Source organism: Parambassis ranga, chromosome 9 (genome assembly GCF_900634625.1).
Source record: "Parambassis ranga chromosome 9, fParRan2.1, whole genome shotgun sequence".
Lineage (NCBI taxonomy): Eukaryota > Metazoa > Chordata > Actinopteri > Ambassidae > Parambassis > Parambassis ranga.
Window position 1 is genome coordinate 15,077,226 of NC_041030.1, and position 26,801 is coordinate 15,104,026.

The window sequence follows — 26,801 nt, forward strand, 5'->3', positions numbered from 1 at the left end:
TTACAACGATGGCTGCCGTCGCATATAGGCTATATACTGTAGCTACAACACTGAATAAACATGAGCTTGTACATTAAGAGCGAAAGTTTCTGTCTCTTTTCACGGTGGTTTAGATTTTTTTTACAGCATCCTCGAACACACACCTAAAAGAGACTGTCCCTGAATAAAAGTCTGTTTATTATTATATATATTTTTTGCTGTTCAGTACAGTCAGTCAACATTTCCTGCTGTCCGTTTGATTCGCCCACATTGGAGTATAAACTCTTTTCTCTATGCTCTGTGGAATTTGCATTTTATAATCTTCTTGAAAGCACTTTGGAAGTCTTTGTTGAAGTAGGCATATATGATGGGGTTCAGGAGAGAGTTGGAGTAGCCCAGCCAGTTTATGACAGCGCCCAGCCAGTCGGGCATGTAGCAGCTCTCTGCACAGAAAGGCAGCACCAGTGCGACGATGAAGAAGGGCAACCAGCAGAAGATGAAAGTTCCCATGATGATCCCGAGTGTTTTCACTGTTTTACGCTCCCTGGCTAGCGCGATCTTTCTCTTTGCCCCCGAGTTCTTTTCATTTATGTGTTCATAGCCCTGTGAGGACTGAGGAGTGTTGGGCAGAGGCAGGTGCGTCTTGGAGTTGCTGATAACTTCTATGATCTCCAGTGACTCGCCCTCGTCTCCGTGCTTCACCGCGCCATTTACGCACGGAGAGCTGGTTTTAGAGTCATCGTTGCGCTTCCAGCCTTTGCCACCGGCCTCACCGTTGGTTTTCTTGTGGAAGATAGCCGGAGACACACTCAAGCACTTCTCTGACACTTTTGCTGTCTCGGTCTTCTTGACAGTCTTTCGAATCCGAAACCGAGCAGCCTTGAATATTCGTCCATACAGGACTAACATGAGAATAAGAGGGATGTAAAAAGCCCCGAACGTGGAGTAGATGGTGTAGCCCGGGTCCTGGCTGATAATACAAGCGTCGGGGTTCGCTCTGTCTTCTGCGCTTCTCCAGCCTAACATAGGCGGAATAGAGATGGAGAACCCAATTAGCCAAGTCACGCTAATCAAGAGCGCAGCTCGCCTTGGTGTCCGTTTATTTACATAGTCAATAGGGTCTGTTATGGCCCAGTACCTGTCCAAGGCAATTGCGCACAGATGCAGGATGGAAGATGTGCAACACAGTACATCCAGAGAAATGAATATATCACAGATCTCCTGCCCCAAAGTCCACTTGTTTAAAACCTGGTAGAGGGCTGCCATTGGCAGTACCAGCACCGATACCATGAGGTCTGTCACGGCCAGGGATCCGATCAGATAGTTGGCGACATTCTGGAGAGATCTCTCCAGGGCGATGGCTGCCACGACGCACGCATTACCAAATATGGAGCAGAGGATGAGGGCCCCCAGGAGCAGAGAGGTGATAATCTGGTAACTGAGGACCAGATCTGGCAGAGACCCAGACCCCGTGCCGTTCTCCCCCGCGTCCCAGTCGACAACCACATCCACCCCATCAGGGTAACCGTTGGTTGCGTTGCTGTCGTTTCTGCCTGTTGTTATAACATCCATAATGCGACCACACTCAGAGCGCAACTTTGCCAAAGCAGTGGGGGGACACGCAGCTGGATAAATGGGCAGGCGGTGCTCAGCCCGTCAGACTGCTGCTGCGCGTTTTACCGGTTCCATCGGAGTTACCGAGTTCGTGCTTTCTCTGTCTCAGGACGCATGACGCAGACGTGTTTCTGAGTGTGTGTGAGGGGGGTTGTGTGTGTTGTAGCCCATGAATGTTGACAGCCGGGTGCGCTCACTGGTACTGCGAATCATCTGAGCTTGGTGACGCCGTGAATTCATTTATACGAACAGCTTTGGGTACGTCAGACCGGGAGGAGGTCGCCCTGGAGTTTTGTGTCTTTGCTCTCCTTGTTGGTCCGTTTTTCATCGCAGACAGCCGATGAGGGTGCAAAGCTCTACTTTCTATTTTACTCTTTGGACTAACCGTAGCATTTTGTGGATTATTTACTTTAATTACCCGCCAAGCCAAAGAGTAGGTGTCAGCCAGGATTAATTGGAATTTATTACAAAGATATCACAAAACTAAAAACAAACAAATAAGGAAAATGTATCTGCGGCGACTTCAGATGGAAGCAACAACCGAGAAAATTCTTTTATCACTTCAACTGAAGTTTTCGTTTAAGACAGCTTCATTTGAACACTATGTTTTTCATTAATTAAAGCAGATTCAATAGGAGCTTAGATACAAACAGAAGGTGCTTTACGGGTGCAGGTTTGTATTTTGTCCAGAGACAATGAGAACGGTGAAATGTCCAAAGCTCTGAGCGAAAGATAGATCCAGGACCAGGGACAGCTCCTCGACAGTCCAGAAAGGAACACTGCTGCCCTCTGCTGTCCACAGTGGGTATTGCGCCAAATAATGGGCAGTGTTGTATCGGTATCGGAGTGTAGGAAAGGGTTGGACTCCAGGGGGGGATGGTGGGACGGGTAAAGAGAGATGAGGACTAGTATGTGCCTATGCTAGTGTGTGCGTGTGTTTGTGACAGGAGATAGAGCTAGACCGAGATGGGATTCCCTTAAGCAGTGATTGCTTTGCCGCCTGAGTCAACCAATAATGTCAGCAGTGAATCAGAATACAGAATAAATAAATATAAAATATACATATAAATACAATGTGCATTATCATTGCTTTGATTGATGGAAGGAAGAGGTACTTTCTGTAATGATGTCTTAAATAGTTAATTTAAGACATTATTAAAAACGATAGCATCAGAACTATGATCACATTATACTCCATCGTTCAAGAATGTCTGGTCACAATGTGATTGAAATATTACAAAAAAGACTACTAATTCTAAAATGGAAGAAAATTAAAATGTAAATTTGAAAATTTCCTAACTAAATAAAATGAAAATTAAAAATAAAGAAAACTCCTGCTGATCAACATCAGCTCCATTTGCACCTGACCATAACTAGAAAAGCCATCTGCTAAAACTGTTGATAGCGGTTTTCTAGTCTTTTTTTCTTCCCTGGTATCAAATTGTACTTAAAAGAGAAACTGTGTGTCACCACTCGTTAAACAGACTGCTAGAATACATCCAGTTAGCTGGAGGCAGACACATTCAAATGCTCCTGAGTGAGGCTGTGCATGTTTTATTTATGTTTGACCATTATAACTTAACACCATTTCATCTTGGAATATGTGTGATGTGCAAAAAAGCCCAGAAGATGGTAATACACTGTAAAGCCTGTGAGGTTGTGCGTGCACTTATTCTGGCTTATATGACAATGATACACAAAATAATATGAACAACATATTCCTGCCCTTTTTGGACAGACTTTAGCAGACTGTAGAATCCAAGTGCAGAAATATACATATAGACAGTTTAATCGAATTTAGCAGATTAGGATACAACAAGGCACTGGGTGGAAAACTCTAACAGTAGTACACATGAAAGAAAAATGACTAAACAATGTAAAAAAAAAAAAGTTGAGGTGGGAGTTGGGAGAGTTTAGAGGACATCACTCTGTAGGACGTAAAATCACAGTAGACATAAATCTAACAACTAAACAGGGCGGGTGGTAATCTAACCTTGGCCTCAATAATCTAGAATGTCACCCTTTGTTCCTGCAGTTCCTTTAAGAATCTCTTGTTCCTCCCTGAGGTTTCTTACTTGGAAATAATAAATCCTGTCAGAACAAAGCATCACTGAAGAGGTTGTGTTGACATTTTTCTCTCAAACACAGTTTTATTGGGTCAAAAAGTTTTTAGTAGAAGTCTTTCACAGCAATGCAAATGTTGAAACTTCCAATAAAGGAAAAGTCTGAGGAATTACAATTGTTATGACAAGTATGCCAACACACACACACACACACTTTATCAACTAGTGAGTGAAAAAAAGCTGACACCACACATATGGACCTGAGGGGAAAAAAGGTGGCTCTGGCTTTTTCACCTTATTTTGTGAGTTCAGTGGTTGCATAGCAGTGTGTTTTCTATAGGTCACGTAGGACAATAGTGAGGCTGTGAATAGTGCACCTATTGTAATGGGGCTCACTGCAGGGGACTTTGTCTTTGTCAACAGTGTGGAATGCCCCAGGGGGCTAACAGGGGCAGGATAGACCAGGCCAGAGAGCTGCACTGATCACCCCCTCTGCACTGGAACAGTCCCTCTAGCTTTTAGAAAAAGAGCTGGAATCTATACATCCAGAAGAAGTGGGAGGCAGAAAGAAGACTGAGGGAAGGATGACAGGGGAACGGCCAGGCTAACTGGTCAAAGTTCTATCAGATGTTCCCTTGTTGACTGACAGGCTTGAAAGCGCCATCATGAGCTCCCATGTGGGAGCTCCTGTTGCAAATGGCACAAGCAGAGTTGGAGGTAATGGGACTGAGGATGCCTGTGAAGGAAACAGTCAACATGAGACTCACAGCACAGTCTCAAAGGCCGTGAAAACCAGGCTGAGGAGCGCAGATCCAGCTGGAGAGGGAAGGCCGAGTGGTGTGGACCAGCTGGTGAGACCTCCCCTGCCAGGAAGGAAAGCACACAGAAAGACCTGTGGTGAGGACAGCATAGGAAGATGGAGAGAGGGGAACCAAGACAGAGATGAGCAGAGACAAAGTGCTGAACATTCAGGAGGCAGAGAAAAAGGAAAGCAACGGCAGAGAAAGTTGGAGAGAGTTGAGACACATGGAGAAGGAACCCAGGAGAGACAACAAAGTGGAAGCACTGAGAGTTTGTCGAGCAGTACTTCTGACACTCAGGTTAACAGTGGTTTGGAAGTTGGAGATGGATCAAACAACTTACAGAGAGGCCCCACGTGCTCCAGACCTCAGGGCACTGGATGCACCAGGACTGTTGCTTCCAGCTCAGTCTCTCAGTCCCCTCGGCCTGCTGTTCACTCCAGATCCATCCCTCCATCACCACAGAGACTTTCATCCAGGGCACCTGCAGGAGATGTGCACTCCTACTCATTCACCTCCAGAGAGCTTGATCCATTCTGGGTGGAGGTGAGAACAGGCACAGCAACTGGACGGCTGTCGCAAAGCCATCACAGTCAGACCAACGTCCCATCTCTCACCTTCTCCGAGCTGGGAAGGGAGGAAGAAGAAGAGGAAGACGAGGAGAACGTAGAAGATGATGAGGAAGGAGGCAGCAGAGTGATGGAGGTGGTAAATCAAAGCGGGACCTCAGCAGTGGTGCCTCCTTGTGTTCCTTTTAGGGAGAGGAGGATGAGTAAAAGAGAGAAGAACAGGATTAAAAGTCTGAGGAAGAGGCAGAGGAGACGAGAGAAGTGGAGACAAAGTCAACAGCAGGAGAGCAGACAGGTGACCAACATATGACATGACCTTTTTACACTTATTAGGAATTAAGAACAGGCAATTAACCTCATACCTTTGTGTCAAAATACAAAAATCTGGTGGCCTAAATCAGGAACTAAAAACATCTACAGTCACAGAAAAACTTCTCCAAGATTTATATTCAGGCACTTCAGGCCTAAATTGCTTAATCGATCCACTTTAAGTTCTATTTATATTTTAGGAGATGAAGGCAAATGCAAAAAACAAAGTAGTAACAGTTGTGTGTGCACACAGAGTGAGGAAAAAATTATTTATGATGCTAATCATATGTGTGTGTGATGTGTGTGTAGGTTCATTTAATCCAGACTCTGATTCTCAACAGCCATATCAGCACCCAGCTCATTTCAATAGTCATTGTGTGTGCTGTTTAAAGTGGGGTTACATCTGAATTAGTTGCATGATGAGGCTTGGGCAGAGAGCCCTTCAAAAACCAACCAGACAAAAGAGCAGATTCAATTTTGATTGGCTGCTGCAGATCTGCAGTCACGTCGGTGGACTGAAATGATTCTGACTGCTGTATTACAGGAAGCTGAGGAGAATTAGTTGCTTTGATCTACATTTCTAAATTTGTGTAGCCTTGGTGAATATGTTGTTTAGATTAAAATTAAGATATTCCTCTCAGTCATTAAACCCCCCACAAACAGTGATGGACACTTTCATTCTGTCCATTACCGTATGTAGGATTTTTTTTTTTGTTATTAGATGTTAGAGAGAACCATTAGAAAATATGGTGTAGGGTGTTGTTTGTAGTTCTGAAAAGCCTGGTTAGCTGTGTCCTTCTGCTGCCGCTGTCTTTATGCTACATTAAGCAGGTCCATGCTAAACACTCATACATTAGTGCGGTATTGATTTTTAGCTAACTTTTAGAGCAAAGATTAGGCGTATTTGTTGAATTAGATTCCTTTAAACTTTTATTTATTCAAGTGAAACTTACTCGCTCATTCATCATGATGAAGCCTCATGCATGGTCCTTCCTCGGCTCTGTCTAACTCTATATTGGCACAGTTCTCACTTAGGACAAGATCAGCACAACCACAGCATTTTTATCATCAGCACTGAGGTGTTTGGAACTTATACTGTCTGGCCAGCAATATTTGTTCCCCATTTTTTTAGCCTTATCAGAAATGTCTGAAATGAAACCTTCTCAACAAAAAGCATGGTTTCGACACTGGATATTTATGCAATAATTACTTGTTTATCTCAAACTCTTGAGCTTTCTTGCTTCCATGCAGCTCTGTATCAGTGTCACGTAGTACTCTTTACATGTAGGCCAAACCACAGGAAGTGATTGCATCCTTTGTGATGGAGAGACCATTACTGTTGGCTCATTAAGATGCTTTTTCCAGCTATTGTAATTGCAGTGCTTGTTCAATGGCAGAATTTCTACAGAAGCTTTAGAGACTTTTTGGATTTCTTGGAATTCACACAAACCACATTTTTTCTTCAGTAGCAGCTTTACTGGGCAAAGAAAGCTCTGATCAGTTAGTGAATTTGAAGTTTAATCTACTTCAGTTGAATGGGTGTTTTCATCTATTTATGTACCCATTTAGCATTGTAACCAAGACAAAGCTGCCATGTAACCGTAAATGTTGCCAAGGGGGGTGCCTCTGTGTCCGTGATTACTTAGGAGCTGTGCATTCTGTGTTCTTTCCTGTGTGTTAATGACACACCTTGGGAGGCTGGGCTCATGCAACAGGGAGGTCCCTGGAGCTCCCCCTGGGTGAGAAAGTGGTAATTACTCTTGAAACACCCCAAGGCTTTTTCAACACTGGAGCTGCAGACACCTTTCCCCCCGGTGGGCCACAGACACATGTCTGTAGAGGAGGTGGGGGACCAAACACTGCTCTCAAAACGTGTTTGGGTACATCCTCTCATATGAGTTCTAGCTGGGATTTGGAAATGGCAAGTGAGGAGTGAGGATGGAAGTGCAGAGACACATGGGAAAAAGGGCAAGTTAAGGAGAGGAGACAAATGTGAAGAATGACTAGTAGTAGATGTGCTGTGCAGCTTTAATAAACTGGACAAGTGTTTTTATCCCATTGAAGGGGTATGCATGACTCAAAGTGCAACTCATGAGCAACCCACAATAGATTAGAAATGTCTACCCAAAGAGAATGGAGTTTGAAATGGTCAATTCCAAGGTCAGACTGCTCTCACTAACAACACAATGTTTATGCTTTAGAGTAATATGTGTGAGGCAGGTAGATGTTTCACACCGCTGAACTTACACCTGACACCCTCATAGTCTCACACATATTATGATGCTGTTCAGGTGGGCGTCAAGATGAGGCTTACACTCATCAAACAGGCCGGAAAAACAGTAACTAATCTTACACAAAATATCAAGGGGAATGCAAGAGCAGACATTTTCACATACATTTATTATTGCCAGCTGGTGTAATGACATCTCGAAGCGATAATATATGCTTAACGTCTCAGATGTGAGGGGTCCAATCTCTGGAATACCTGATGCAGACATTATCAGTGTGCAGAGTAAAAATCATGTCAGGTTTGTTTTTCCTTTAATCAAGCTAAGCATTATCCAAAGGAACATCAAGATATGAATATACGTTTGAATATATACATATATAAACATTTCTCCATCATAAGCAGGAAGTCTGCAGTCATGCAAGAAAAGATCACATATGCACTCATGCTATATTGACCTTCAACACAAGCTGCTCAACTCCACATTGTTTAAAAATCTTCACTTCCTCTACAGAGTTCAACAGCGAACCCATCCAGCAGCAGCAGCAGCAGCAGTGAGGATGAAGAGGCCGTGAGCACCGGGGACAGAGAAGGTTACATCTGCGCAGTGTGCTTGGATGTGTACTTCAGTCCTTACATGTGCAATCCCTGCAACCACATCTTCTGTGAACCCTGTCTAAGGACACTGGCTAAGAACAGCCCCACTAACACTCCGTGTCCCCTGTGCAGAACGATCATCACACATGTCTTCTTTCAAAAGGGTGAGATAATAGACTCTTCTATAACGTTTATTTACAATAATAGCTGCAATAACATGAAACACTAAAAAAAACATATGATGCATGCAGCTATAGCGTATGTGAGCTCCTGTGTTTGTTGGTTGCTGCACAGATGACATGTAAGCTGCAGATTGTTCAGAGGGCCCAGCTGCAGATGTCCCAGAGGGAGCAGAGCAGACCTTTACTTTAGCTCTGACCAGATGAGTCACCCAGATCCAGAAGACAAACTCAAACACAATCTGAGTACTTTCCTTCCATGCTATCTGATAGAAACAAGAAGTAGTATTCATCTCAGGTGAAAGATGTTCAGAGATAAAATAGGAACAGACACTTTGGGAAAAATTAAACCCTGGATACAACAACGCTACCCAATACTGTAATAACATGCGTTTCTGTGCACATTTTATATAACTACATGCTGCATAATGACAAAAGCATTTCATATAACCGGCTCACTGATTATATACAATGCAGGGTGATTTGGTCAAATCTATGAATAAGTAATGAATGCCCGTGATTCATGTTGGCCTACTTATTGATGTATGTAGCAGAAAATGAGCAGCAGGGATGTGATGGTCATGATGACTGTAGAAACACTGAGGGCTCTTGTTAATGATTAGATGACAAGATTAGACTCTTGTGTTGATTACTGAAGCCAAGGTCATGCTGAAGTAAAACAAGGAGAAAACCGGGGAGACTTAAGAAGCTACAGGAGAATCTGCTGCTTTTGAATATGTTGAATAAATCATACATTATCCAGGCTGTCAGGAATGGACGTGTGACACCTGTGTATTTTTTTTTCTTTCTTACAGAGCTGAACCAAACAGCAAGGACTTTCTTTCCAAAGGAGTACCTGTCTCGGAAGCAGAACTTTCAGAAAGCGAGCTGTGCAAAGTGGCCGCTCCCGAGCTGTAGAAAACTCTTCCGCATCTTTGGAGGCAAGTTTTATTAACACTCAAATGTGAGATCGATAATTAGCTTGAAATCTTCACATGACTTTCTTTCCTCTTGTGACCTGTGAGTAGAAAAACTTCTATCTGCTACCTAATAGTTTGCCCAAGGCTTTAACACTGTATTAAATCCTGTGCTTCAATTTTGTAGTGTACAGAATACAAATTTAAGCAGCTGCCCTCTCTCTACACACACACACACACTACTGGGGGGCAGTACAACATAGTTGATGAAATATTTTTAAGTTACCAAAACAAAACATTTTTCCAACCAGGCTTCCAGAGGCAGTCCAGTCCCATTGCCAGACGTCAGTTCCCCCATGGAGGAGGCTACCGTCTGGACACCATGGACTTTGAGGATGACAGTCGAGGGTGGCGATTTGACATGGACATGGTCATCATCTATATCTACTCAGTCAACTGGGTTATTGGCTTCTTCATATTCTGCTTTCTTTGCTACCTCTTCTTCCCTTCATTTTGACTGGTAACAGAAAGAGGGGAGGAGGAGGAGGGGAAACATAAAGCTAAAGCAGAGAGTGGATAACTGCATGTGCACATACTGTGGAAATCGGGAGTAAAGAGGGAACCAATGAGTGAATGTCAAGCAGGAGGGATGACTTGGAGGGAGGGAAATCAACAGTGTGCCAGCTTGTTGTCTCTCATTAATAAATAATTGAAATGGGAAAATGGTGTAAGGGGGGATGTTTGGGAATCCAATGTTCTGTGTCTCACATGATAAACGTGTAATGTGGGTTGCACAACACGTCCTCTTCCTGTATGGAGGGGACTTTATTCAGCAGCTCTTAGGTTGTAGTGTTACTTTCAACATAATCCCATTACTGTTAATTACATTAAAGCAGCTCCAGCTGCACTGCTCCTACTGTGAGATTACTTTTCTAATCTATGCTGGCATATTAATTATTATACATTTTATACAATTGAATGGAGCAGGTTGAATTTTTTAAAAAAAGGCTATAGGCTAATGTGGCTTTACTTGCATAAAGATTATAACTAATTTACACCCAGTGACCCGCTCCAGAACGTGCAACAGATGATAAACCACACTATAGTATGTGAGTCAGTATTTCAATGCAACAAACAAACAAACGAACAAATACGACCACTGGAAACACAAGATTGACCCAAAGACTCTGACCTTACACTGCAGGTATTATATATTCATATAAATAATAATAAAAACAAATTAAACACAAATCCATGTTAACACTGAATGAAATGGTATGGATGGAGACCATCTCTGTATGGTTTTATGAACCACAACATAATACATTCATAATTGGCTCTTAATTACAGCATGTCTTTACCACTTTAGATGTTTTAATTTGCTCAAGTAGAAACTTTTTTTATTTTTTTTACACTCTCAAGCCCCTGGAGGGAATACATATTTGTAAGTATGCTGTATTTTATTTCAAATAAAGTTCATACAGCTTCCTTTTTTTAGTCATGCAAATAAACACAATTTATTCCTGATCTTTTTAATGCTATTAAGTTACCAATTTTTAGGAGATGTTTTATTCTTATCTTGCAGTACAGTACAGAGTACAGTTTTTTACCTTAATTTATTATGTCTAAACTTTGCAAATGATACTGCCCAGCACAACACAAAGTGTTAGGTGAAGCTTTGTGGTGTTTTGCTGGCACAGCAGAGAGCAGAACGACCTAAAGTGTCATTACTGAAGTTGGGAAATTGCTCAGGTGCATGACATGAAGCAGCTCATGATGAATATATTTGGGTCACCTCTGGGTTCTCCTGCACCATGACAGGATGTGCGAGACATCATGCAGAGCGGCCATGACAAATGAAGTTTAGTAACTTCTGTCTATTAAAATGGCGCTATGCCCACTTTGGGGTCATAACAACGACTTCCTGTCATTGCTGATGAGCTATGGGGTCCAGACCAAGATAAAACATGCATGTTACATTTAAATAAAATGTCATGTTGTTTTTCTTTATGCTCACAGAAGTGGCTTCTCTCAGCACTCAAAAAGTCTTCCTGTGAATTAATAATAATGTTCTAGTTTGTGTAGAGCACTCATGATACAGTGAAATGGACCTCTAATTTATTCAGAGGATCAATCACATACTTTTCTGTTTGTGGTTGTGAAAAGCAAACACACGCGAATAGTCAATAAGAGGCAGCACATTTACAGTAAAAGGATGTGCGTCTTACTCATTTGTTTGCAGTCTTTTTGGTTACAGTTACAATATTAAGATCCTCTGAAGTTAAAGGGGTATCTACCCCAAGTTTGTTCAACCAACATGCTCCATAAGTGTCTTAATGACCCCTGGCCATGCCACAGTGAATGCAAACGACAAGATCACAGATTAAAGGGTTAATCTGTGATATTCAGTAAGTTTTGATTGACTCCTTTTATTGCTATAATGTTGAATTGACTTTATTGGATGGAGCCATATAAACACCCTGCAGTTCAGGAGTTTAGGAACAACACAGGGCAGGGGTCTGAGTTGATGGGCCCTATTAGTATTCGCGTCCTTAGGGTGCGCAGTGTTACCAGCCCCAGAATCACGTCAGGCCTGTAGCAACTGCTCGTCTTCTACCTCCTCTCCAAGGTTAGAGATAGGCCCGCCCGAGTCTCTGGAAACACTCAAAGAAACAGACACCGGGAGCTGCGCTGAGACCGCGATACCAGGATTTATTTATTTTTTTCCTCAGATTGTCTCCGGGCACAGAAGCTGCTGCGGAATTATCTGTGTGGACACTGAGTGTTTCTTTTTTTCTTTCGTCTGCAGTGAAGAAAAGATCGTTATCGCCCGTCTTATTGGTGCTTAATGGAAACGCGCAATCATAAAAAATGGTTGCATTTGGAGAACATCCGTGAATGCGAGCGTTTCCTCTTCACATCGGTGCGTCAGAAAAGACACCTCAGCTAGCTGGACTCCGGGTTGGGTGTGAAGTCTTCACTGTGCACCGTGTGCTGCTGGAGTGAAGGTGACTTGCGCCCCGTCGCAGTTAAGGCAATGCGGAGAGGAGTCACGGGCGCTCATCCGGTACTTCTCCTGCGCTCTCAAGCTCGTCTGGGAAAATATTTGTTTCCTCTTCCACTATAGAGAGGGAAAGACCGTGAGAGGTAGAGAGAGCAATAGCAATAATCGAGCTTCAACCCGTCCAGTAGTTGGCGAAGGTGAACTGAGCGTAAACGGAGGAGAGAATAAGGTGAAGAGTAAGGAGGTGAGGCAGGAAGAGAGAAAGTGGTAGAGTTTGGGGGGGATAAGACAAAATCGTTCTGTCCTAGGGCTGTTTTAATAGTGGATGTGTATGCATGAGTTCTGCATCGAATGGGCGCAAAAACCGCCCCAGATCCGCCGGGAACATCTTCCAGATCGGCAAGCCTCCTTACCGAGAACCACAGAGGAGGGAGAGCACCGAGAGCACCCGCAAAGCTCAGCGCGCCGTGGCCGACTGCAGAATGGTAGGTTTGCGGCACGCCAATGCCTGCATGGTGCCTCTAATCAGGACTGCTGTGTTATTGTCCCAACCTTTCTTTGTTCTATAGGACGATCGACTATCCCGTACTTGCAGGGTGCACAGGCGACAGCTGTTAATAGCTGCAGAAAAAAAGACAGTAACCCGGGCTTGCAGCCTAAAAATAGCTTTATGCATTTGCATTGCTTTGTCGGCAGTGAAGCCGAACAGAACACTCGGCGTGCAGATTGACTGCGATTTGCATTTAGAGTGTGAAAAGCTGCTGGTGATTTGGGCTGATTTCAAAATTGCCTGAATTGCAAGATTAACCACGGAGGCGTTCGTGACCGTGGCACAGATGCCCTGTGTTTTGACAGGCGCTGACAGGAATGATGTACACACTGTAGCACTGCTTCACCCCTTCATACATCACTGATCGTCATGGAGCCTCGCTGTTCGCTTACAGGACTACAACAGCAGGATACAGGAGTTGCACAAAACGAGCAAAAGCACTTGTACTCCTGTGCTCCGAGCTTCAGCTCCAAATTTAGGATAATTATGGGACCTCCAGACGATTCAGCGTGCATAGTGAATTTGCAGGTTATTTTGACGAAGATGTTTGACTTCATGACTCTCTGGTTTTTGTTCCTGCATAGTGCAAGGTTGCATTTATTTTTTAAATACCGCTGAAGCATGTGCAATCCTGCACCAGTTGGCCTCTTTAAGTGTGCACTGATCAGAGCAGGAAGGTGTTAAAGTTTTCTGTGTAGCCACATTTCTTACTTAACCTAAGTTATTTTTGTCTCTTTCTAACACAGATCGTTCAAGAATTCAATACACTTGTGGCTCTGTACCGTGAGCTGGTCATCTCCATTGGGGAAATCACAGTGGATTGTCCTTCCTTACGGGCCGAGATGCTGAAGACCCGAACTAAAGGATGCGAAATGGCGAGAGCGGCGCACCACAGTCTCTCCTTGATATCGGGGTGAGTTGGCACAGACGCTGTCCGTGGTGCTGAAAATGAATGCCGAGCTTTCCAAAACGGGGCGCTCTGCAACGCTGCAGCGCCTCAAGGTGTCAAGTAGCTAATTTTACCAAAGTAAATCTCTACATTTGCATAAGCATCCCCATTTTTTTCTAGGCTAGTGTTTAGCTTTGCAGAGAAGTCATTCCAATGTTTGCACCATTACAACGAGTGAGTTTTTAAGCATGTGTAAAAAACATGAGATCAGCTTTAAAACATCATGACATGTCTAATTTGCTAGATGGAAGAGCTCTACCAGGAAGCAATCACAGCACCACACTGTAACTGATCACTTGCCATTAGCTGTGCCTGAAACATTCATGCATGGATTGGAAGGGGGAATGCTTCCCAGGACGAATATCTGAGATAATGTGGAGTCAATGACGCTTTTGTATTGTGAGAGTGGCTCTGTGTGTGTATGTGTGTGTGGGTTGTTGTTTTTTTTTGATGATTTGTTGTGAACATCTTTACATCTATAAAAACAAACAAACAACAAAACAGCCACCATGGTTCGTTTTGTGTGTTAAATCACATTTCAAGTGCGATAGGTTCAAGTGAAAGTGCTGTGATATACAAGCCTGAAAGGACTGTTGACTTTGGCCCACAGCAGCTCTTCTGCACTGGTGCCAATGGAAGAAGGGCAAATAGAGGCTTGGGATTTGAAGCTCCTCAGTGAAGGCTAAGATGCCAGCTGACTTGGCACCCTGAAAGTTACTTAAATAACAATCAGACAGACTGAAGCCAGTGGTGAGACAGATTTGGAGGATGTCTGCAGCGCTAGCTGCTCGCCAAATCCTGGACAATGTTGGAACAATGGCAGGTTCACTGCAGCGGTAATCTTCTTTATTTTCATGCATGTTCAAATCCTTACTTTCATTTTCAAGTACGCATGTGGGACACACAGCCAGTGAACATGTCTGCTGCATGGATGCATGAATGGTTAATTGAAGGGTGGAATTTGTGTTTCTTTTTATACCAAGGCTACATTAAGATCATATTTCAACCACTAGACAATGCACTACAGTCCAGAGTGCTTCTTCTTTTTCCAATAAACAATATATGGTGCATATTACACACTTCCTATACAGTTGCTTAAATTTCTTGCTGATGCTTCTACTGCATCATCATCATCACCTTAAACCTCTGTCTCCACAACTAGAGACACACACAGGTTGATTTAGACAACACAGATCATGGGTCTTTATTTAAATAATGGCAGCATGGAAAGCTTTGGTGACAGCTCTGCACTGTGGAAGGCAGCATACAGAGGACTGCAAGGAGAAGCTGTGCTGGTGGAAGAGGGGAATTCAACAGCGTGATCTGTGTGAGAAATATTTGTATCAGGTGCGAGCTTCACGCCTTCCCTCGCTGTCACTTTACCATGTGATATCACACCCACGACCCACCGAACATCGCCGGCTGGAGTTCCCTTTGAACACCAGATTTTTTGCAAAGTTTGTGTCGTGTCTCTGGAAAGTGAGCAATAAGATATGGTTAAATAAAATATTCTGAAATAAGCTTAGGTTGGTGTAAAGCAAGAAAAAGTGATATTTTAAGAAAAGTGAAAAGGTTTGGCATTTGCCTTCATGCACCTATGCCTCTTCAAATATGTAATACACAACAGTCTGTCAGTGGCAGTTTCAACTTTGATGCTGGGATTTAATATGGCTGAGATTTTTCAAAATAAAAGCATGCTATATGTCACCTAATCTTTTGTTTTATTTTGTGGTTTCTTAACTTTTTTTTTTATCTCACCTCCTGCAGTCTGAAAAGGATAACATGGATCACCTTTTAACTTGAGCTGCTGCTGATTTTTGGACCACACAAACACACATCTACACCATCTATACGTTTTGAGTTCCTGGATACAGATTATTTTATTTCCAAGATGGAGCTATCTATATATATTTTTTAATTTTCATCCACACAGCTGTTGAGTTCCAGCTCATCTGTAACCTCAGTGTTTTTTACTACTGTGCCATTTCAGGCCAGAGGATGGGGAGATCCACCCTGAGATCTGCAGGCTCTTCATCCAGCTGCAGTGCTGTCTGGAGATGTACATTACAGAGATGCTGAAATCTGTTTGTTTGCTTGGATCCCTGCAGCTCCACAGGAAAGGTTATTACACACAAAATTATAAGAAGTAGCCAAGAAACCACCATTAAACATGTGCATAGTTGTGAACATTCTAAAACCCCCCCTTAGAAAGACACAATTCAAGCTGCTCTCTTTGTGCTGCAGGTAAGGACTCGAGTGGCCCTCCCGGGATCGACACTAAGATCGAGGAGAGCTCAGAAATCCCCATCCTGGAGGACACCTCTTCCTCCCCCACTGACTGTCCTCAGCTCTGCTGGCTGGTCGCCACTGACATAGACAACATAGAAAAGTAGGTAGACAAAATGAACTTCATGTGTTTTTTTTCAGAGTTGCTTCTGTGTGTTTGTGATGTTTTGTTGAAGTGAATCTCTGCAGTACAAACTTCAGCCACACAGGGGAGCACATTCACAGATTCTGCCATAATTCTGGACAGAAATACAATGCTGGAAACAAATAGGTCCATCTATCACACTAGCCAAGTAAATAGCACACAACAATGATGTTTTATGTGAAAATCTGATGTGGTTAGAAATAATTAAATATAGTTTAACTACACTTGTTCAAAAGATATAGCTTATTAATAATGAGCATGACATGAAAAAGCAAGGAAAACATGCATTTGTCATACTCAGTAATATTGTTTATATTGTGCCAGTGATTTATAATAGAAGCATGGATTCGGTCACACCTCTTTTCTCTTACAGTGGTAGTATAATATTAATATTCATTGCTGCTTTATTTATTAGAGATCTGTTTACAGGATGTGCAGCAGTTTTTCTCAAAATACTAGATTGTTACATAGAGTTATGACAATTTAGATTTTATTTATAGAATTTATTTATAGTGTATGCAATTACTATACTGCACTCAGCAAATCAGGAAAAAAATCTACTGTAGAGATTTTGTTTGGATCACGAGTCAAATCAAACTTTGACTGCTTGCAAACTAATGAACAAAATGATGGCGTTGCAGCTTCAAATTCACACAGTGTACTGTGTTTGTCATGGTGTTAATTATATTAAGGGGATTGGAGAGAAACACATTTTATTTATTGTGCAAATGTTGCATGTCTAACATGTATTTTTAGATGCTGCTACATAAATAAGTGAAGTGTTTTCTGCTCAAGTTGTGCCAACATAAATCAGCGGATGCAAAGTAAATGCCTGTGACCTGGGTTGAGGATAAAAGTAAGAGTTGAAGCTGGGGTGAATCTTGAAATGATAAGTCAGAGTAAATTCTTCTGAAGTGATGTCAACATGAACCAACACTCCTGTTTGTATCACTGCAGGGATATGAGGGAGATGAAGAACCTTCTCAGTAAACTCAGGGAGACAATGCCTTTACCACTGAAGAACCAAGGTATACACACACACACACACACACACACACACACCACAGAGCCATGACACTTTCAAAATTTGTCAAGAGGATCAAAGAAGTGGTACGTCGAAAAAGCAAAAACACTACACGATAGCTAAAACTAGCAGCAGTGCCTGACTTGGCAGTGTTATCCGTGTGTTCTTTTGCCCAGATGACAGCAGTTTGTTGAACCTGACTCCCTACCCACTTGTCCGACAGAGGAAGAGGCGGTTCTTTGGGCTGTGTTGCCTGGTAACCAGCTAAAGGTTCCCGCCTTCCTGGGTAGGAGGCGGCAACAAAAGACACCATTACCCACTGTCCTTCACCACTTGTGTCTCCTACCAATCTATTACTGCCATTTTCAAATAAATTGTCTCTTTCTCTCTTTTTTTTAGAGGCTGCCCATTTTATAATTTTATTTTGTAATACAAAGAAGAATTGTAAACTGCAATGTAATGAAAACAAAAAGTCATGAACATATATTTTAAGATATTTTGCAACAGATTTTCCCTTTTTTTTGGTAAATGAAGTCAGATATCTGCTTGTCCGGTGTCAAAGACCTGAAATAATGTCGATGTTCAATTACTTCCACAAGCCTGAGTGAATGAAATGAGGATCCATGTTTTAAAAAGGGAATATAAATGTCAGTTTTGTCGGAAATAATGTGTTAACTTATGAATACATGCCATTCAAATATCTGGGAATGGCGCTTGCAAAGACAAAGTTCGTCTGTCTACGCTGAGGTGACAGGTTGTGCAGCGTAAGTTTGTTGTGTACTACAGTCTCTGTTTTCTGTTTCTTGCTGTTTTTTCTTCTTAATGTACTTAATTTAGTCTTCCATAAACCAAGAACCTGTACCCAACTTTAAACTTTCCAGCTTCAAAATGGAATATATGATACAATACTCAAAAGAAAACTTCTTTGCACACAATATCTATCTATAAGTCAAGACATTAGACATGTATATACACATACTCTTTACGCAATGCTCTCTGAATTATTTTCAAAGTTGGAAGCAAAGAATCTGTTGGTGTGAGCAGTGAGGCTCTTTCTGTCTGAGACAGTAGTGCAGACGGGAGGGGGGGCAGCTGGTCTGGGTCTTGCTTATAAAAGATAGTGTTTAATGTTTATGGCAAGATGAAAGTACAGTAGTCAAAGCTGATATAGATCATTTTACATTGTTAATAAAACTTTTGTTATTGAAACCTAGCAACTGGTGGTGTTTCATGTAATTCACAGAAATGTCCACTGGATGGCGACAAATGCTGACACGAGAAAAATATTGTCTGCATTTTTGTCACAATCAAAATCAGCTGTGTTTTAAAGTTTTATTTGATTTTTTTTCTACATAACTTTACATGTGACACAGGAACACATCTGCTGACAATAAGCATGTTGACAACACATTAGTGCGTGTCTTCACACTGTTTTATGTGGTTCAGAAACACACACGCACACTGCGAGTAGGGCAGCAAGCCAGAGGCAGGAATAGACTGTCAGCAGGGGTTTGCTTGGCAGGCTGAGCGGCTGTCTGGTTTAGTAAGTGCAGAACATCTATTGAAAATACACCATCTCAAAAACATTATCTCATGGGACATCTACAAAGCTATTTTCCACAAAATGAAGCCATACTTTTTGCAGACTGATGTGCAATAATAATAATAAAGCTGTAAGTGCTTTGTTTTGAAAACACAATTTATCTTAATTTTACATATTTATTCCAGGCATAGGAGAGCAGCAGGTCCTGTCTTTGTAGAAGTCAGCCTCTTTGAGCTTTGGAAAGTGGTGTCTGTATCTTTTTTGTATGATCTCCCTCCCTGGATGGCACCCATTGCCACTGTTGACTTGTAAGGCCAAGCATCATGGGTAGCATTGCACTCCTCTTGTATGAGTCTTCTCTCTCTGTTACTGTCCCAACAGATCAGTTTAGTATCCCCCCCTAACATAATATAAACGTTTCCAGGTAGCCCACTCTTGTAAGAAAACGAAGGCCATTGCATTGCCCACGGCCTCAGCTGTATATCTTTGAAGGGAGCTAGCAGGTGACATAGCAGCACAGTGGTGTGCTGTGTGGAGTTTGCACATTCTTCCTGTGTATGGGTTTTCTCCAGGCATCCTCTCAAATACCAAAGACATGTGTGTTAGCTAAGCGTTAACTGGGGACTCTAAATTGGCCACAGGAGTGAGTGTGAGTTGTTGTTTGTCTCTCTCCCTCTCTGTGTGTCAGCTCAGCGATAGACTGTCGACCTCTCCCTGTAACAAGTGCAACAATGAGGAGGTAATAATTTAGGCTTGTTTGTTTGCAGCCATAGCACCTGGGTACCTCGCAGTCATTAAGTGACCATAAACTCCTCTGTATTGTAGAGGTAAATGTGAGGCCATGTGTCTGTTCAAGCTTGCTCGAAACTGACAGGACAATGATCCTGAGCACAGCAGCAAATCTACACCTAAAAAATGAAGGTTTTGGAATGGGCTAATTAAAGACCAGACCTCAATCCAATTAAAATGATATGGCAGGATGTAAGATAAAAGTCATATGTTGATGAAGATTCTCAGTCATCCAGGTCATCATACGTAGAGAAGATTGAAGCAAGGCGTCTGGACTTGTAGAGTTTTCTAGAAGACGACCTGCTGGACCTCTGCCTGACCACCACTTATTTCCAGTACAATGGGAACTTTTACAGACAGAAGCACGGCTGTGCGATGGGATCACCTGTGTCTCCTATTGTGGCCAACCTCTACATGGAAGAAGTGGAGAGAAGAGCCCTGAGTTCCTATCCTGGAACCACCCCCACCCACTGGTTTAGATATGTGGATGACACCTGGGTCAAAATCAAGACTAACGAAGTGGAACGGTTCACAGAACACATCAACGCAGTGGATAATAACATCAAGTTCACTCGCGAGGACACCAAGGACAACAATCTGGCCTTCTTGGACTGCACAGTACATATTGAGGAGGACAGGAGCCTCAATGTGGAAGTGTACAGGAAACCCACACACACGGACCAGTACCTGTTGTTTGATTCACACCACCCACTGGAACACAAACTGGGAGTCATCAGGACCCTGCAGCACAGAGCACAAACTGTACCCACCAGCTCAGAGGGGAAGAAGAAGGAGCAACACCACATCAGGAAGGCCCTGCAAACATGTGGCTACCCGAAGTGGGCACTCATCAAAGCCACAAAAACAAGACCCCCCAACAACAAGAAGAAGGACAACACCAGGCGGAGAAAGAACATCTCCATTCCATATGTGTCAGGAGTATCAGAGAAACTCTGCAGGATCTTCAACAACCATGACATCCCGGTCCATTTCAAACCTATGACAACACTGAGACAGAGACTGGTTCACCCGAAGGATAAGATTCCCAGGGAGAAACACAGCAATGTGATATATGCAGTCCAGTGCAGTGAGGAATGCTCTGATCTGTACATTGGAGAAACTAAACAACCACTCCACAGAAGAATGGCTCAGCACAGGAGAGCCACCTCTTCAGGACAAGACTCAGCTGTTCACCTCCACCTCAAAGACAAAGGACACTCCTTTGAGGACAACAACGTTCACATTTTAGACAGGGAGGAAAGGTGGTATGAAAGAGGAGTCAAGGAAGCCATCTATGTTAAGCTGGAAAAAACTTCCCTTAACAGAGGTGGTGGCCTCAGACATCATCTTTCTACCACATACAATGCAGTGATTCCATCCATTCCCAGGAAGTTTACACATACTCACAGTAAGAACAAAGGGCTGTCAATCAGACCCCCTCCGGCAGTTTCATAGTCGTTAGCCAGTCGTTAGACTCACCTGGCCCAGTCAGCCAGAACATCACAGGTAAGTATGGAAACATTTAGTGCTATTGTTTGTAAGTTTTTTAAAGTTTTACCCAGACCCACCCACTGAGGTCTGTAACCACATATAAACCATGTTTCCCACCAAACAGTTAGAACTGATGAAGCTGCTTGGATGAGCAGCGAAACGTCTTCTAGAAAACTCTACAAGTCCAGACGCCTTGCTTCAATCTTCTCTACATAAAAGTCATATATTTTTATTCATGTGAGTTTGTTTTTGCCTAATATTAACACGTGCTACAGTCAGATAGTTTTGTGTTGTTTTTACACAAAAACCAGCTGTATATTTACTTTTTTCTAGTTCGCATTATTAATCCTGACAAACATACAGAAATGAAGAGACCTTGATCATAGCATTTTATGTTTTAGTGCAGGTTTACACATGCATAAAAATGTGTGAAGATGATTAAGAGGGTAAAGATATGATTAATGTGCATAGTAAAACACCCCGAACGCTCAGGAAGTGCAGGGCAGGATACTGACAACTGAAACATTATCTCCTTTACATCTCCGAAGCCCTGCTTCACATTCACTCATCGTCTGTGTGGCTGCAGTCTCATCCTCCCCAACACGGACACACACATTTAATCCGGGTCCAGCGCAGTCTGCGGAGTCCCTACAGCGACAGGTGTTGGTTTGATCTGAAAGAAGAATATGATAATCAACAATAAAATATAAAAACTGAGCAATGCTCTGAATTATCTGTGTCTTTGCATGTTCCTACCATCACAGGTCTCCCACATGTGGCAGCCAGTGCAGCCTGCTGTGTTGCGCTGTGGCCACTTGCAGGCGCTGTCTTCTGCTATTACTGGGTTCTTGCCCATACACTGCAGTGCATGCATTTTGCACACACTCAGATAGGATTGTCTTCCAACAGAAATTGTGGCACACAATTCCAAAGATGAGCTGGTGACGTGAAAGATTAGCATTAAATGTAATAAACAAAAGAAATATAGCAGCCAAGAAAGTCTTGTGACCAAATTAGGGGAATAAACATACCCACACTCATAAGGCATTTTACAGACACATTTTCCTCTTAGTGGCTTCTCCCACACCTTACACTGCACTGAAGGAGCAGTTGGAGGTGGTGATGTTCTGACTGTGGGATACACGGAAATTAGAACAAATGAAAACTAAAGTACAATTCACTGCAGTCACGCCACGTTACACAGCAGTCCCATCTGTGAGGCCGGTTATATGAGGTCAGATTTACCTTGGCTGCACCTCATGCCTGCTGGGTCTGGTGAAAAATGCAGACTGGGGTCACATGTAACCGTCGATTCTCCTAGGAGCTCTCTGCCCTCTGTGCAGGACAAAGTAACAGACTCTCCTATGCCATAAGCACCCTTTAAAGGGGAGGCTGTGACTCCATCAGCGAGGGATTCAATTGTGCACCTTGAAGCTGAAAGAGAATGTGAACTTCAGCAAAGTGATTCATTTTCATTGTTAAACTTTGCCTGATACAGACTTACGTGTGCACAATCCAGGTCTTCCAGACCAGGTTTGATCAGCAGAGCATACTATAATGCTGGGACCAACAAGATAGAAACCAAAGATGCAGGTGTACTCAGCTTTACTTCCCACAATGTAAAGGTCCTTAGGGTTCTGTGAAGCATCGGGAGGTAGTAGAAAAAGTTAGTTTTGATATGCAGAAATCTATCAACAAAGGACTGATTATTAGGAGCCTGAACAGATACTGCATGATAACAAAAATGCTAAATATTTGCTGCATTAATGTTAAGATTTGGCCTCATCTTTACCAGGACATAGCCATTAATTAGAGCGGGTGGGGTTTCACATTTGTGGATTGGTGGGAGAGTTTGGTCAAAGCACTGAGGTTCCATGGTTCTGCAAAAAAAAAAAGTTTCAAAGAGTTTAAAGAAATGATTCAAAGCTTCAACTAGTGGCGTCTAGATTATTATGAAATTCAGACTGCTCAAGCAGACTGCAGCGCTCTCTGACTTTAAGTATTGCAGCTCTTCATCATCACAGTCAGATGATGTCTCGGTGGGTTCTCCAATGCAGAACTGTCCCCCATTCTGAGGGGCAGGATTAGAGCAGGAACGACTTCGTGACCTCCGACCCCCAGAGCACGGTGACCAGGCAGACCAGCACGACCACCTGCCGTGGATCACTCCTTAACGAGCAGAACCCACAAAACCACAAAAAGTCAGTGTAGTATCACAATCCAATGTGAGAGACATGATGCTAACCTTTCCTGGCACCGTGCTCTGGGTCTGTGTGAAAGGCAACACCCACCTGGTTGACCTTCTATTTCAGTTCCCTGCTCACATGCTAGTCCTGATGTGTTAGGCTTGCAGATGCATTTGCACTCATCTCTATCCATGACAACTAGACCATTGTTTCTGCAAGGCTGGCAGCGGCAGGTGTCAGTCTCAGTGAGGTACTGCTCTATCGCTCTACGAAGGTAGAGCTTCTTCAGCCCAGCACACTGAACCTCCTTCACCAGCTCTGACAGCGGTCGCAGCTGCAGACAAAAGACACACAGCTGTATTATCTGATCAGTTGATACATTGAAATAAATATTTTAATCAAAAAGTTTCCTCTCACCTTTTGCTCTGTGACATGTGGAAATGATCCGACAGACTCTGCCCAGTCTGAGTACAACTGCCAATTCTTTTCCAGGTCATTAGGCTTGATGTTATTGAGTGCTGCAATTTTTGAGGTGTCTCCTCCCTCTGCATTTGCCTTTATGTCAGTAACTGGCTGGACATTACCTTTGCCTTTAAAAAAGTAGTTTGACAAAGAGATGAGATGACGTGACTTACAGTGCTTTCAGAAGTTGTTGGTATATTTGGTAAAAATAAGACATAACACACGGTCAGTTGATGAACTGCTACTGCCGTCGTTTATACAGTTCTCGGTGTAGATGGGGAAGAAGAGGAACCAGCGTTTAACTTTTTCACATTCGTTAATCGACGTACTTTCACTTACTGAAAAACAAAAAAAAAGTGCCTAAGATGGTTAGAGGTCAGTTGTAAATCAAGTTATTGACTCACTGAAAAGGTAGATTTCCTGATATCTGTTTCACTTGTCTCAGGAGCTCAGCAAATTCGAGCCCTGCAATAGCCCCTTAAGGATGATCCACTTCAAATTCTCCCTTAGCACAGAATGTGACACCTGCTGACATTATCAATGTGGCTTTTAATGAGCCAGAGGATCAGAGCTTCCACAATTTCATCTGTCCATGGATGGAAGTGGTGGAGCTAAGTCTCAGTGATTGGACTTCCAGAGTCTCTTAGTCCCCTAGGAACCCTAGGGGGGAGGGTTAGACCCTTCCCCCCTTTAAATACCCCCGGAGACAAATAAAGTTTTTTCACTTTGAATTAGTGTGCTCATGGACCTCTTTGATGGAGATGACGCCCACAATTTCCACTGATGCGATGAGAGCTGCATCCTCTCCTACCTTAAGCAACAAACTTTTAACAACAGTAAACATTAAAACATAATTCATGACCTTACCTTTCAAAACTTCATAATTTTTACTAACGGTGGCAAAAACTTCAAAGGAGCCCCCCAGATTTCCCTCAGACAGATAGTGTGTTCCAAAATCCTGCAAAACCTTCCTGTAGGCCGAGTAGTCATAGACAGATGGGAGTTTGGCCAGGGCCCTCCAAAACCTCTCAGATATTGGGAGGTACTTTGGAGAGTTACTCTGAAACTGGGCTACCTCTATGTTATTCTTTAAAACCATGAGGCTGTGTTCCTATAAGGGGGAAAAGTAAGATCTGTTGTCACTGGCATTTGATGTTAAAATGACAAAATGTTTGTTTTCTACTCACATTAGTTATGTCTTGTGTCAAATGGTAGTCATAGTTGCGATGTCCTGTTGTGGTCCCGCTCACTGTCTCTCGGTAGACGATATCCTTAGCATAGTGCCATTTACTAGAGAACATCTCAGAGCTGAAGTCATTCTGAACTTTGACCTGGGAAGAACAATATTGCACACTTGTAAGAAATATAAAATGCAACTAGAAGCGGTAACTTCATAGGGTACCGACCAAAAAGTTGAAGCCCGTAATACTAAGAGGCAGCCGATAGAAAACTCTGTGGACACCGCTATAGATGGGGCGACACTGTCCTCCAAAACTCTTTGTATTGATGACGCTGCCTCTCCTCTTTCCTGTCACCACGTCATATCTGTGCAGAAATATTCAAATGCCTTATTGGATATTTCTACTTGTGCAAAGGTATCCATAGAGATTTGTCACTTACCCGAGTCCTATGGGTTCAATGTTAGGTGGGGGAACTGTTTGTTGACATACAACGTATTTTTGATCGCCACAGCCATTTTCATCGAGTCCATCCTCCTCACAGTCCTGATCTCCATTGCACACTAGACTACTGCTTATACACTTCCCTGCAGGTCACAAGGGTGGATGGTTATTTTTTAACTTGATATGAAAGGAAAGTGGAGTGAATTTCATTCTTAACCTGATCGACAGCGAAATCTGTCCCCGCATCCCTCCTCTAAAGGACAACTTTTTGTGGTTTCACAGGGCCTGGTTTCAGTCCGTGCTCCCATGCAGGGGTTCCCACCAAACTGAGCGTAGACAGCCATAGCCCTGCTTCTAGTCTGTGATGTAGCATCATCACAAAGAAATAAAAAGTGAATCAATGTTAGATTACTTTAACTTTACTTTAACTGATTAATGAATCTTCCTAACCTGTAATTTGGTGCAGCCATCGCACTCTGACCAACTGCCAAAAGGTCCCCACTGACAATGTACTCTCTGGACACAGAGCCTTGATGATGAAGTCAAAACAGTTAAATGCATAAAAGCAATAAATGCAAAGAGTTAAAATGTTTAAATGTGCTATGCTATAATGTTGAAAGAGCAAAGTGAAAAACTGATTTACCCTTTGCTAATGAACAGAAAGAGAAGCCATGGCAAAACACATGTTGCACAGAGTTGTGCAATTTTCTAAGAAAAGAAGAAGAGACACAAAGCAGTAACCCACAAAGTAAAGGAGAAAATACTTTCTCTTTGAAAGCAGATTATAATTACACATCGCTGCATAGGAAATGTCTATCATAAGACAGCAATTTTTCCTACAAAGTACAGTACTTACCTTCATGGTGAACAGAGCACAGACAACAACCCAACAAAGGAATTCAGAACAGGCTTTGACGCTGGAGTTTTGTTCTGATCAGGGGAGTCAGAACACCCCGTGGAGCTCATCAGGTTTCATGAGGAGCATGATTTGAGTGTGCAGTCTGCAGTGTGTGCATGTGTCTGTGTGTGTGTCCATGCGCGCACACTGTTCTTTGGAAATAGGGAAGGAAAATATTTTGGCAGCAAGCGAGCTGCTGCCAGTAAGTTCTTCGTTCTGAAAATAAATACATTCCTCTTGGAGTGAGATGGTTTCACTTTGTTCATTGTGGGGTGCAAGAGTGGGGGTGGGGTGGGGTTTGTGAGCCTGAAGACAAACTGTGAGCTTTATCTACCTCCTTACCCTGTTTAATTCCTAACCTTGCAATGTCAGGGTGGAATTGATCCCCAGCTTCTTATGTGAGGGTTCACTGCCCTGCATGCACCCCTACAATCCCCAAACAGGTCTGCACAGATCGGACTTTCTTGGTAGTAATTGTTAATTTATAATGCAGAATTTCATTGCATCCTATGCATAATGACAATAAAGATAATTCATTTATATGAATTATCATCACCATGGCCTTGTGGGTAAGAAGCTCTTGAACTGACTGAGATAG

At 42.8% G+C, this 26,801-nt stretch overlaps 3 protein-coding genes across 3 annotated transcripts; 1 reads left to right on the forward strand and 2 right to left on the reverse strand.

The window, feature by feature from the left end:
• Positions 1-270: 270 nt before the first annotated feature.
• Positions 271-1,551, reverse strand: htr1aa (5-hydroxytryptamine (serotonin) receptor 1A a). The gene has a single exon (XM_028414549.1). It carries the CDS (start codon positions 1,549-1,551, stop codon positions 271-273), a length of 1,281 nt encoding a protein of 426 aa, XP_028270350.1.
• A 10,387-nt stretch (positions 1,552-11,938) lies between these two features.
• Positions 11,939-17,614, forward strand: rgs7bpa (regulator of G protein signaling 7 binding protein a). The gene is made up of 6 exons (XM_028414632.1): positions 11,939-12,743; positions 13,555-13,721; positions 15,748-15,878; positions 16,002-16,146; positions 17,146-17,216; positions 17,389-17,614. The coding sequence occupies exons 1-6, from the start codon at positions 12,594-12,596 to the stop codon at positions 17,478-17,480; spliced, it is 756 nt and encodes a 251-aa protein (XP_028270433.1). The 5' UTR covers positions 11,939-12,593; the 3' UTR covers positions 17,481-17,614.
• Positions 17,615-21,409: 3,795 nt separating this feature from the next.
• On the reverse strand, positions 21,410-26,329 carry c7a (complement component 7a). The gene is made up of 18 exons (XM_028414631.1): positions 26,162-26,329; positions 25,949-26,013; positions 25,756-25,834; positions 25,523-25,664; positions 25,304-25,448; positions 25,090-25,228; positions 24,871-25,014; positions 24,551-24,794; positions 23,908-24,021; positions 23,639-23,811; positions 23,327-23,555; positions 23,030-23,204; positions 22,828-22,915; positions 22,540-22,672; positions 22,281-22,469; positions 22,067-22,166; positions 21,792-21,973; positions 21,410-21,708 (listed from the first exon to the last, which is right to left on the reverse strand). The coding sequence occupies exons 1-18, from the start codon at positions 26,165-26,167 to the stop codon at positions 21,524-21,526; spliced, it is 2,532 nt and encodes an 843-aa protein (XP_028270432.1). The 5' UTR covers positions 26,168-26,329; the 3' UTR covers positions 21,410-21,523.
• Between the last annotated feature and the right edge of the window lie 472 nt (positions 26,330-26,801).